General features: G+C 41.5%; 1 protein-coding gene across 1 annotated transcript in view; it reads left to right on the plus strand.

Annotated features, from left to right (window-relative positions):
* Positions 1–13,440, plus strand: part of GAS6 (growth arrest specific 6) — a 45,921-nt gene that overhangs the window by 26,550 nt on the left and 5,931 nt on the right. Inside the window, exons 6-13 of the mRNA XM_028728037.2 lie at positions 96–218; positions 2,670–2,795; positions 4,267–4,388; positions 4,983–5,101; positions 5,962–6,151; positions 9,012–9,176; positions 9,928–10,096; positions 12,398–12,570. Coding sequence (XP_028583870.1) covers positions 96–218; positions 2,670–2,795; positions 4,267–4,388; positions 4,983–5,101; positions 5,962–6,151; positions 9,012–9,176; positions 9,928–10,096; positions 12,398–12,570 — 1,187 coding nt within the window. The remainder of the gene's footprint in view (positions 1–95; positions 219–2,669; positions 2,796–4,266; positions 4,389–4,982; positions 5,102–5,961; positions 6,152–9,011; positions 9,177–9,927; positions 10,097–12,397; positions 12,571–13,440) is intronic.

Below are 13,440 nucleotides of genomic sequence, written 5' to 3' on the forward strand. Positions count from 1 at the left end.
CCTTTCCCACATGACAGTGAAGTTTGAAAACCCATCTACTGCGTTTGCAGCACCGAAGTGAATACACCCAATATTTATCCTTTCTTTATTTCCAGATATTAACGAATGTGCCGAGCAGAATGGTGGCTGTAGACATATCTGTTACAACACACTTGGCAGCTATCGCTGTGCTTGTAATAATGGGTTTGAACTCATGGATGACAATAAAAGTTGCAAAGGTAAGATGTGAGTACAGAGTAAAGCTTAAACCACTTACATGAACTTCTTCATGCGTGTTGGTTCATTCACTCCTTTGCTGATTTAAAGCAAACTGGTAGTTTGCTGATTCAGAAGAAATGCCAAACTAGGATTTGCATCAAACCAGGAAAGGAGGAATGCCAGGAGCAAGGAAGCAAGCGGAAGAGGAGGAAGCATGGGTTACGTCTGAACTGCCCCAATGATTTAAGCTCCCTTTTGTGGGAATTGAACACTTAGCAGAGTTTTGCAGAAGAGAGCCCTGGGTTGTTTGACCCTTTAATTTGTTCCCTCCTGTAAAAACTGCACAAGACTCTTAAAGTTTAAAGAACAAATAACTTTTACTTAGTGTAGTTGCAGATACAGATTAAATATACTGTGCAGGTGGATATTTCTTAAATTGCTAATACAGGGTGCAAAAACTCTTACAGACTATTCTACTCTGAGGCAGAAAGCAGCACAACATAGCATAGCTGCTGTAACCGTTAAAGACTGTTCAAGTAACTGCCATAACTGAACCAACTGCCATAACTGCCACAGAGCATATGACATCACAGAGTTCTACAGCTCTTACAATTAACCCTTTACATGTGATGTGCTTTTTGGATGCTAACTTCCCACACCCTTATGTACTATGGGGCTAGGATTGTTTCATTTTGTTGTTAGTCATGACTCCAGTGCTTTTCCAGAAGCCTACTGCACAAACACCATTGGAATGAGTGAAAGCTCAATAACATCAACGTTATATGACGATTGCCCTGAGAGGCATAGCCGTGTTGGCCTGTCGTAGCAAAAATAGGGGGAGTGGGAGAAGGTGATGAGATAAGACAGGGGAAGGGATATATTGATTGAAAATGTATTGTATTGTAACTTTGGGGGGGGGGAAATTAAGACAATTTTATTCTGCACAAGCTGTTCAAGTGAACTCTTTTGCATCTGATAAAATGGGTTCTAATCCATGAAAGACAAATCAACAATACGTTTACCAGTCTTGGTGCCACAGGACACTCCGTTCTCTTTATTAGCATGTTGCCACTGACGGCTAAATTGAACTGTTGCTAATACTTCTTAGTTTCTTACAACTATGGCTTAAGATTCCAGTACGGAAAGCCAAGTGTGCATGTCTAGGCATGTCTGTAGTTATACCACAGAACTGTCCAGCACCATAGCAAAGTGGTGATTCACAAAGGATTTGCATGTTGGGTTGTGCCAGAGTGCCCCAGCTAACCAGCCTACTTTGACTCTGAAAAATAGTGCCTTGTGAAGTGTAGATTTTCTTAGTTTTTCTATATATTGCATTGCATTAGCTCATGAAATAAGAGTTGAGTTGGAAATGTATGAATATTTCAACAATATTTGGCGGGAATCTTCCTTAGAATTATTCAGGAAATAGTCCCGTAACAGTGGCTAAGTAGCAGTAAGACTGGGGGTTTCTTTCCTGCCTATGTTTTTAGTAAACTATGTAAGACTTCTTGTCTTTTCAACAGAGTAATGCTGTTGTAGTCGGCATATGGAAAAAACCCTGCCCTGTACCCATTCTCTTTTGGCAACCGTTTTAACCTGGTGCCTATCAGATGGATAAGCACACACATGCACACATATATCTACAATTCCCATCATCCCTGACTCTTGGACATGGTGGCTCAAGCTACTGGGATTTGTAACCCAAAATATCTGGAGGTACTAGGTAGGGGAAGGTTGTCCTATAGCGTAAGTTTCACTTGGTGCCTTTAGATGTTCCCAAACTACAACTCCCACCATCCCTGGCCATTGACCACACTAGCAGGGGCTGATGGGAGTTCCAGTTCATGTCTGCAGTTCCAGGATCAGGTCTATTAAACACACATTTTTAAATCCAGACCAAGAGAGTGGAAGGGAGTGCAGGTGACATCATTTTTCACGTCCTGCTGTGCAAACAAAGGTCATATATGCTTCATGTTCTCGTTCACATGAGTATGCAATAGCGAATTTGGATATGAATCTGCTCAAGATCTGTGCACATGATTCCAGCAATAGAATCACATGCAGAAGCATCCTCCCGTGTGTGTGTGTGTGTGTTACTGGATTGAAAAGGCTTTGAAAATATGTTTTCATTTTTTCCTCAGCAAAACAAACAATTTGTCATTTCCTAATTCTGTGATCCTTTTTGTCCCACAAATTCTGACCTTACTTTATATTGCTGTCACATTTTTCCTGTGATTTTTTTCAATGTTTCCTCTCTCAATAATGTGGTAGCATTTTACCCAAGGTGCTATACGGCTTACAAAACAGCAGCTTCTGGTTTCTGGGAAGACTGAAGTCATTTCCTACTTCCATTATTTAGTTGTAACAATGGAATGAGAATTGACTCTGGACCAAGATGGAACTTGGGAACGATAGGCATTGAAAGAATGTTGACATTCTGATTATTGCTGTTGATTTTTGTTCCTTTTCAGATATAGATGAATGCACAGTATCACCAGGCATCTGTGGAGAAGCTCAGTGTAAAAACGTGATAAGCTCTTATTCGTGTGTCTGTGATGATGGCTATGTTTATGATGATGTCAGAAAGGTTTGTGAAGGTTAGTAGATGGAATTAATTCCACAAAGATAATTCTGAGGCTTGATAGATTGCTGTCATAAAGTACCCCCCCCCCCGATACTTATTTTTAAGTCTTTAGGGCAGTGATTCCCAAATTCCTCCCTCACCCTCGACCACTTGAAAATTTCTGATGGTCTTGTTGAACCTCTTAATATTTTTTGCCCTTTATAGCAATCATAATATAGGGTGCAAGATGTGGTATGAGTTTTAATTCTCTTTGTATTGTTTCTTTTATTTCATATGTTGCATTTTTTATATTACAGTTTGCATTCCAAAGAATTCAAACTAATATAGTAAAATGCATATATTCATATGGATTTTAACAGTTTAAAATCCATATGACTATGTAACGTGGTCAGTGCTGTGTACCACCTGTATGAATCAGTGGTCAGTTTGGGAACCCTTGTTCTAGAGAGCTGCTATCTTTTGAATATTTTTTATCATCATCAAAAATTTGGCCTCCTTTGTTTACTTGAATTAAGCCTGCATGAGACATTGTGGCCATGGTGTTTTATTTGGATAGTGACCATTCAGCACTGATAATGCTGCAAACAGGTTGCCTCATAATACCCCTAAAGATGCAGTAATCTGAGTCTTCCCCTTGCAGAATGCCAATACATAACCAACAATGAGTCTTGGAAGGTTCCCCTGGTAGACAAAATTAACAACCAATTTTAGCCCAAAAAAATTTCAACAATCTCAGTGGAACACCTTCCACTTGGGTGGAACTAGGGTGACTAGGGAGAACTTGGTATTATGAAGCAATCCCTTTTGTATAATGTCATAAACGTATTACACAATTTCAGAGATCAGTAGATAGACATGGAATAGGACAAACTGAATCATATTAACATCCTGGCCATGCTTTCTATGCTTTCACTAACCATTTTCTAGCACTGATCTTGGAGTGTGGCATTCATTCCTGGATCTCAGAATTAGTATCCTCAGTCTCGCCTCTGATCCCTTTATGCTTCATCCACAATTTTACAATATAGGGAGGACCCAACCAAACGATTCATTGGAGAAGTGTGAGATTAGATAGAATTAGGGACTTTTATGACAATGGCATACCCCTAACAGGTGAACAACTGTCAACAAAATTGGGGAAGAAGAGGGAGTGTTGGCTTTATAGGCACCAGATCACCCACTTTGTCACCACCCCAAACTGTCCTTTCCCAATCCACCAGACCCTTGACTCCACTCAGAATTGTAATACTCATTGCAACTCCAGAGTCCCCCCAAAATGCTGTCTGTCATATATGAAATTATTGATGATATTAAAGCAGAGCACCTTGAGTGCCCTATGTTCCCCTCCACCTGCCCCAGAGGGAATAAGACATGCTAGATATTACTTTTGGACAACAGTTGTTATTGTTGTTTTTAAGCCTAGCATATTAAAAAGGAATGTAAGAATTTGTGTCTCTGCTTTCTCCGTTGTTGCTGGAGTATAGATGTGGACGAGTGTGAACAGAAATATTGTGAGCAAGCATGCGTCAATTTGCCAGGAAGTTACAGCTGCCACTGCAATGGAAGAGGTGGAGTAAAACTTTCCAAGAACATGAACACCTGTGAGGTAGCTTTCTTACTTCTGTTCAACGAGATAAGAACAAAAGAATGCAATCCCAAAATTTTGAAACAACTCTTTACAAAGGGAAATAGTCCAACTGGCTCAGACTCCCTAAGACTGGAGGCAAACCCATTAAAAGACCAGCATAATTTCAAAAACAGTGTGTGCCTACAGTGGATTTCTGTTCCTGGAATGTAATTAACTTGGTATTTGTTGCCTGCTTTCTCCTCCCTCCCCTTAATTCTCAAAAGGAAATATTAAATAGGAACATAGGAAGCTGCCTTTTTTCAGGGCATGCTGTTTGTTTATCTTGCTTATAATTGTCTATTCTGCTGGAGAGCAGCTCTCCAGGGTTTTCACCGGACATGCCAGGGTTTGAACCTGGGACCATCTGCATGTGCCCGCTCACTGAGCTGCATCATAATCAACTTATTCTTCTTTAGCCATGTCTAAACATTAATTTGGTTATTATTGGACAGTTGCAGTGGCATTGAATTATCAGTGTTTTGCAGATAAAACAAATAAAAGAAAATAGCTGTTTCTAAACCTTGTCTTAAAGTTTTATGTGTGCATATGTGTGATTTGCTTTTCTTCCTGAAGGACATTTTGCCCTGTGTATCTTTCGCTGCTGCAAAAAGCGTTAAATCCCTCTATCTTGGAAGAATGTTTAGTGGTACACCTGTTATCAGACTACGTTTTAAAAGAAAACAACCAACGCGGTGAGAATCCATTTTTAATTAAAGAGGAAAGGTCTTTTCTAAACACATGCTAAACTGGGGGATAGGTATGGGTCAAAACAGATTATCTTTCCATGATCAATAACTTGCTGTCACTATTGTAGACTGAATTCTAGAAAAGTATTTATGGCTACAGACAGTACAGTGGTACCTCTGGTTGCGAACAGGATCCGTTCCAGAGCCCCGTTCACAACATGAGCAGAACGCGATGCGGGTGTGCACGGGTCGCGATCCACTGCTTCTGCGCATGCGTGAGCGGCGAAATCCAGAAGTAAACCTTTCCGGTACTTCTGGGCCGCCGCGGGACGCAACCTGAAAATGCTCAACCTGAAGCAAACGTAACATGAGGTATGACTGTATGGTCATTTGTAGGCAGCAGTCATGACACTTGCAGTCCCATGTCACAATAACATAGTGTTCATAAGCAAACATGGGGAGCCTGTGGCTTCTCAGATATTTCTGGACTACAGATTCCACATACCTGACTATTGGCCATGCTGCCTGGGACTGATGGGAGTTGGAGTCCAGTAATACCTGGAGGACAACAGATTTCCCTATCCTTGTCTTTAAGGTACCGCAGGATTCTGCAGTCATGTTTGTCACCTAAGTGGATGATTGAAACCCCCTACCATTTCTTGGCATGCCTTTGGATGATGTCTGTGCCCTTGTGTGTGCGCGCGCTTATGAATGGCAGCTGTCATTGACAACGTAATTCTATATCCTTTATAGTCAGTACCTGCATCTCTGAAATGAATCACTTAGATGGAAAGCACACTATGTTTCCTGCTTCCTGAAACACTGCATAAATAACTGATTTTAATTTCTTGTAACCTTGTGGCCAGACTTGTGGCTGAATTCGACTTTAGAACCTTTGATCCTGAAGGCATCCTTTTCTTTGCTGGAGGCCATCGAGACAGTACGTGGATCGTCTTGGCTTTGCGCAATGGACGGCTAGAGTTGCAACTGAAGTACAATGGAATAGGCCGTGTGACCAGCAGTGGACCAATGATCAACCATGGAATGTGGCAGACAGTGGGTATAGTACAGGCTGCTGTTCTCATGCCTTATAACTCTTTAAATCCCACACCTCCCAACTGTTTATTTAGAGCTCTCTGTATTTCTCAAATGATGAATTCTGACCCTTAATATTTTAATGCAGAGTATCGTTTTATTTTTCTATAACATGATGTCAATTGCTAACCCCTAAAGGACACTTTAAGAAATACTAAAGCACTGCTTTTTTAAAAAATTGTATTCTTTTTTTAAAAAAAAGTATTCTTGAATATTATTGTGTGCAGGAGAGAGAGACTCCTTATTTGTTAAGGAACTAATGGATAAAACACATCCTTTGCAGTGCTTTCCTCATAATTCCAGTTACACCCATTCATGTCTGGTTCAGTTCCTGAACTACCATCAAAACAAACAGTTTCCTCCATTCAGTGGAGCAAACTGAATATAGTTTGTTTGTGTGTATGCATTATAGGAGGAATTCATCGACATGCTGTTAGAAATGTTCTATCAGCACAAGATTTCTGCTTTCCCAGCAGAACCATCTCTCTTTTCCCCTCTGCATGCAGTTCTAGGGGTTTTCCCAATGCTGCCCAGAACCAAAGGACCAGGAGGAAAAGGGGAGGAAGCCTTACTGCACTAGTGGATGTGCTTGCACGGGCTTCAACTAGCAGGACCAGTTAATTAAATCTGGCCCAAAATAGGGGGGGGGGGAATAATACCTTAACAGTATAGAGTGCTCTCACGTATGTAAAATGATGGATTAGTTAAATGTTTTTTTGTTTATAAATAGTTTAGACTTACAGTGGAAATATGTAATGCAGCTAACATGCACAGGCTTGTCAGCTGCAGCAGTAAAACCAGAATTTCTGGGTTACATAATGAACATCTTGACCAAAAAAACCTCATGGTAAAGTAATGCCAGCCTACAAAACCAAAAAAGAAAACATTGCATTTATCAAAATTAATTCCAGATTTTTACTGCATTAATTGGTAAAGCGATGAATTTGTATGATATCATTGTGGTTGTGTGTGTAGAATCCGGTGCTTTTAGTACTGGATGGAAGAAATGTGGACTGGCAAATGCAATTATTTTCTAATTTGATGTAATTGCAAGAGCTTTTCTGATAGACTAGGAAGTAGTTTTAATCCCTGTTAATCTTCTTTACTCTGCCAAAAATTGTTCCTTTAGTTGCACTGTTGTACTTGATGACTTGTAATTCATGTTCTTCCTCATAGTTCTGCATAAAAACGATCAAACAAAAAACTCCACAAGTGATGTATAAATGTCAATGCCCATGAGGCTTGGTATATCTTCTTGGGGTTTTTTGGTAAATAGGATCAGGTGTTAAGAACAAAAATAAAAAGCCAGAGCAAATTTGTAAATACTGTACCTATATGCTGTTGGCAGTCAGTTGCATTCATCCAGCTAGAATTCCTTGACTTGGATTGCTCCCAAAGCTTCCCCTAAAACTACTGTATATGTGAGTTTGAGGTCTTTCTCCAAATGCCTTTCCCTTTTAAAACATTTTGGAGTTACACTGTCCTTCAAGTGTCCCCGCCCTCTTCTTCCCATTGTGTCTTTAAAAATGTTACCATCTCCACTTGCCATGTTTCATATGATCCTCATTCCTGTGTAACATAGTCTGGTGTTTGCTGCTTGGGCTCCTTTGGGAGAAAGGGCAGGAAATCAATAAGCAAGCAAGCAAGCTTCTACATGGGCTGCTTCCTGGTACATGCAGGCTGAACATTTCCACTTTGCTTCTTTGTTAGCCAAACAGGGAAACCACCTTGTTGCGGCTGCCTTAGTGCTTACGCTTGAACCAGCACTTGTGACTTGTTTCTCCCAAACAAACCATTGTCAGGAGGTCAAGAACAAATCTTGGATTCAGATCATGGTTTGTCTGGAAAGAAACAAGCCTGAACCATTGGTTCAGACTTATCACTAAGCCTGCCACTCCATGGTTTGTTTTCCTATTTGAGGGCAGCAGCAAAGCAGGGATCTTGTGCTGTGGCAGAGAAATCAAAGGATTGCACTAGAGCAATCAGATGGACATCAAACAGGATTGCTGATTTTTCCATCCTAAAAGAGAAGCCATATTCCTCACACACGCTGCACATGCCACAGCTCCTACATGGTGCAAGGCTACCTGGTGCAAACCTTCCTATAAGATATGATACAGAACTCTGCCTCCATAATCCATTGTACTCAAGATCAGACTGCAAATATAAAACTGCCATAGGTAAAGGTAAAGGGGCCCCTGACCATTAGGTCCAGTCGTGACCAACTCTGGGGTTGCGGCGCTAATCTCGCTTTATTGGCCAAGGGAGCCGGCATACAGCTTCTGGGTCATGTGGCCAGCATGACTAAGCCGCTTCTGGCGAACCAGAGCAGCGCACGGAAACACCGTTTACCTTCCCGCTGGAGCGGTACCTGTTTATCTACTTGCACATTGACGTGCTTTCGAACTGCTAGGTTGGCAGGAGCAGGGACTGAGCAACAGGAGCTTACCCCGTTGCAGGGATTCGAACCGCCGACTTTCTGATTGGCACGTCCTAGGCTCGGTGGTTTAACCCACAGCGCCACCCGCATCCCTTAAAACCGCCATAGCATTCTGTAATACTGCCTTCACTTTTGCACATAAATTGGGCTTGCTTATTGTACATGAAAAGCCAAAGGAGGCTTGATCATAGCTATGTGAACTCTATCCTAAATTTCTGGAGAGACAAGAATGCTTTGTGACTACCTGATGATGTGATGTTAGCTCCCTCACCTTTTTTCTTTTTCTTTTGTGGATGCCTTTTGTATCATGCAGGTACTAAACTTCTGAACTAAACCAAACTTCTGAACCTCTTCTTATCTCTCTCCCCCCCCCCCCTACAGATATCTGTGGAAGAGCTGGAGAGAAGTTTGGTTATAAAAGTCAATAAGGATGCAGTTATGAAGATAGCTGTCTCAGGGGATTTGTTTACTCTGGACAGAGGACTTTATCAGCTGAACCTAACAGTGGGAGGTGTTCCTTTTAAGACTAAAGATCTTGTCCAGCCTGTAAGTACTACTGTTAAGTATATATAGGGAGTAATCCACTGGTGTGAGGTGGTCAGCTGGCAGCCCATAGGTCAGATCCAGCCTCTGAATCAAATTCATTTGGTTTCTGGCATTCTTATTGAATTTGTATTTAAGATGTGATAAGATGCCCAATTTCTCTCATAAGATAAAATCTTCCAATTCTCTTTTTGGTTTTGTAGGTAGTGTTGTGGGTATCCTGGGCACAGGTGTTCGGGACAGTGGAGTCCTCCTTTATGGATTAGCTTTTCCCCAACTTGGTGCCCTCAAGATGTCAGTGTTCAGTAAGGGATGAACTCCCATTAATGTCTATTAGCCTCTATTAGCCCCTCTCCTCATTGTCTTTCCCTCCTAAACTACCATAAAAAGCCTCTTGCGTTTTAGCCTTTTCTCATAGGGAAGCTGCCATAACTTTTTTCCATTACTGTGATACCCATTTGAGGTTGACATGGATTGTACACAGTGTTCCTAGTGCAGCTGTACCGCAGATTTATATAATGATTCGTTTTCACATAAGGCCATCTTAGTATCTTTGAAAGACATAACCTGACTTTTTGGATTTGCTGTTACTTTATGATTTTATTGCTTTTCTGTGCCCCAGCTTGGAAATATTTATATTTAAGAGAGGTATTCAAGTCTTTAAAAAATAATTTATAAAATGTTTTTAACCCATATCCCTCATTACAAATTCGGCAAAAAACTGAAAGTAAAGCCATGCACTTAATCTTGTTAGATTAACCCAAGAATGGACGGGTGCATGAGGGGCTGGAATTGGCTGAATGGCGAGGATATGACCATCCAAGAGACAGTGAGAGTGAATGATAAGATGCAGTGCTTTGCGGTTGCAGGAAGAGGCTCCTTCTACCCTGGCAATGGTTTTGCTGTGTTTAATTTCAGCTATGGTAAGTGTCTGGTTGTGTTATGCTGTAGAAAATGCGCATTTAAATTTTGCCGAGAAAGAGAGTCAGTTGAGGAGTGCTGTCTTAAAATTGCCATATCCTCCTCATAAAAAAAAGCTCAACCTGAATTAGAGGTTCAAGTAGTAAAAGAGAAAAAATCTTAGGTATATTAAACCCCACACAATATAAAAAACTCTGGTTTACTTTTTGCTGCTTGCACTTCACAGTGTATTTTTATATTTCAGTTCGGACTTTTCTTGGTCAGGTCAAAGCCTTCCATGATTTGTTATCTGGTGAAACATTCCCTATGGGTTAAAATGCAATGGTGAGGGTCATTTTTCTCTCTGTGGCCCTCTGGCAGTGTTGATTACACTGAGAGTCGATGTGGTCACCTTCTCAGTGACATGTGCTGAGTTGGGACTAATAATCCTGCACAGACTGAACACAGTAGAGGCCTTTAGGAAGGTGATTTACATGCACATCCGTTTCAGCCAAGATTGAATTTGGCCTTTGCTCCCTGAACATATCCTATATTGTGTTATTTCAATGTTACTCACAAGAAGAAAGTCTAATGTGGAAGTGCATACCCAAGAAGACTATCTAGAATTAATGGGTCAAGCGAAACCTTGGCATTTAAAATCAGATGATTATATATGCGTACCTACACACTTGTGTGCATGGATAGATAGAAGGAAAGATATAGAAGGCTTCAAAAAGCAGTTTAAAATATATGGTTGTTGTACGGGATCATTTTTCCCTGTTGTATGGGATCATTTCTTTCTGTATAGCAGTTGCATCTTTAAATAGGTTGTTTTAAATTCTCCCTAAATTTAGCAATGCAAAGTACAAAAAAAATTTAATTCAATATATTGTATACATATGCCATCAACCCCCTAGGTTCTTTTGAAAGCAAGGATGAGATAGGAATACAAATAAAAAAATAAAAAGTTATTAATACATTTTTCTGTTAGGTTTTTTTTTAAAAAAATAGGGCACCAGATGCCCTATTGAGGAAATTAACAAACTAATATTTTATAGAGGATAGATGATCAGTTGGACAGATTTTTATTATTATTATTTATTATCCAGAGAGGGACGCGGGTGGCGCTGTGGGTAAAACCTCAGTGCCTAGGACTTACCGATCGTCAGGTCAGCGGTTCGAATCCACGTGGCAGGGTGCGCTCCCGTTGCTCAGTCCCAGCGCCTGCCAACCTAGCAGTTCGAAAGCACCCCCGGGTGCAAGTAGATAGATAGGGACCGCTTACTAGCGGGAAGGTAAACGGCGTTCCGTGTGCGGCTCTGGCTTGCCAGAGCAGTGATGTCACGCTGGCCACTGTCTGCGGACAGCGCTGGCCCCCAGCCTCTTGAGTGAGATGGGCGCACAACCCTAGAGTTGGACACGACTGGCCCGTACGGGCAGGGGTACCTTTACCTTTACCTTTTTATTATCCAGAGAAGTCCCTTCCTTTGGGATTATAAAACATACTGGTGAATCTTTGTGATATTGACCTGTCTCCAAGCCGGATGCCTGATCTATCTCTCCTTTGTTGTACATGCAGACAGGTATCAGTCAGACTGCTTCCCACAATCGCAAGTGTGCTGGGTGATTGGACTCATCCTGTCCCCATGATGCTTTATAGCAGGAATTATCAGCAGTGAGCACCACAAATTTTCCATGGTGAATTGTGCCACAACAACAAGGAAGATTAAAATGTGCTGCAAATAATAGCCCCCCCAAAGGCGTTCTGCTCCCAATTTAATAACTGACGCTTTAAAAAACAAAACAAATTGTGCTAGTTTGGTATCCATCCACAAAGCATAACACTGAAATAAGTGAGAACAGAACCTGGGGGTACAATTAGGTCATGTGGACCACGTTCTATTTATACATTTATATTGCTGTGAGTTTTGTGAAAGTCATCTTGTTTTCCCCTTGGGTTCGTTGATATCAGATCACTCAATTACTTCCTAAAGCTCACGGCTGATGCAGAAGCTGGATGACTCACATTGAAGGATCCCCAAGTACGGCAGGTTGATAGCCTCTGGCAATCAGAAGTCTTCCTGTTGATTAAAAAGCTTAACCTTGGCTTCAAGCAATCTACAGGGCTATAGCACTTTCTGTAAGATGGATGAAACAGAGCAGTTAAAATAGTTTCGTATAGAATGGCACTCTCCTTTATACTGGTGATTTAATAATATGTAGCTATCTGTCCCGTCCCCGTCCCCCCCTCAGATGAGGAAATCTTATCTGTGCTTGACTATTTGAAACTTTTATGTACCTAAGTTCTGTTTTTCTTTCTGTAGCCCAACCACTTGACACCAATGAAACAGTGAAGCAATGGGAAGTAAAAGTAAATATTCTGATTCGACCAGCCACAGATACTGGGGTGCTCTTTGCCCTCATCAGCAGTGAAGCAACAGTCCCTTTATCAGTGGCTCTGATTGACTATCATTCCACCAAGAAACTTAAACAACAGGTAAATACAGGTATTATTTTAGTTTTTTGTTTTCATTTGGTGTATGGCTGAAGTTTTTAGGACCAGGATGAGAAGGCAGCATGCCAGACTAAAGATGCAATTCCAATAGTTATGTTTTCTACACACACACACACACACACACACACCCCATCATCTTTCTTTATCCTCCATCCAGGCATCCAAGAGGCATTATCAGGGTTCAAAGGACCCATTCCAGCCAAAAACACACACAAAAAGGGAGGGTATGAGGTAGAGCTAGAGAAACATGTGGCACAGAGGGAGTGGGTGTGTTCTGGGGAGAGTCCAGAGGGCTATATAGAAAGGATTGGAGAGCCACATTTATCCCCCAGGCCTAAGGTTCCCCACCTCAGACTTGATGTCCCCCACTTAAATACTCCCAACAAATCAGGCATGAAAATTTATTTTGCTAGATGTTACCTGATGCCGTTAGAGTTGAGAATAACACAAATAGGGAGTCACATTGCTGTGGTGAGGAACTGCTGCAAAGCAACAGCAAGTTTTCATAGGCCATGGAGTCCACACTGTCAGATGCATCACAATAGAATTCTATGGGCAGACACATAGAAAGCTGCCTTCATACTGGGCCAGACCTTTCTTCTATGTAGCTCAGTATTGTCTTCTGCAGTGACTGGCAGGGCCTTCTCCAGGATTCCAGGCAGGGGCCATTCCCAGCCCTACTGGAGATGCCATTGGGGATTGAACCTGGAACATAGGCATGCAAAGCAGATGCTCTATCACTGAGCTTTGTTGCTGTTGTTTAGTCGTTTCCGACTCTTCGTAACCCCATGGATCAGAGCACGCCAGGCACTCCTGTCTTCCACTGCCTCCCGCAGTTTGGTCAAACTCATG

This window comes from Podarcis muralis, chromosome 4, assembly GCF_964188315.1.
Source record: "Podarcis muralis chromosome 4, rPodMur119.hap1.1, whole genome shotgun sequence".
Classification (NCBI taxonomy): domain Eukaryota; kingdom Metazoa; phylum Chordata; class Lepidosauria; order Squamata; family Lacertidae; genus Podarcis; species Podarcis muralis.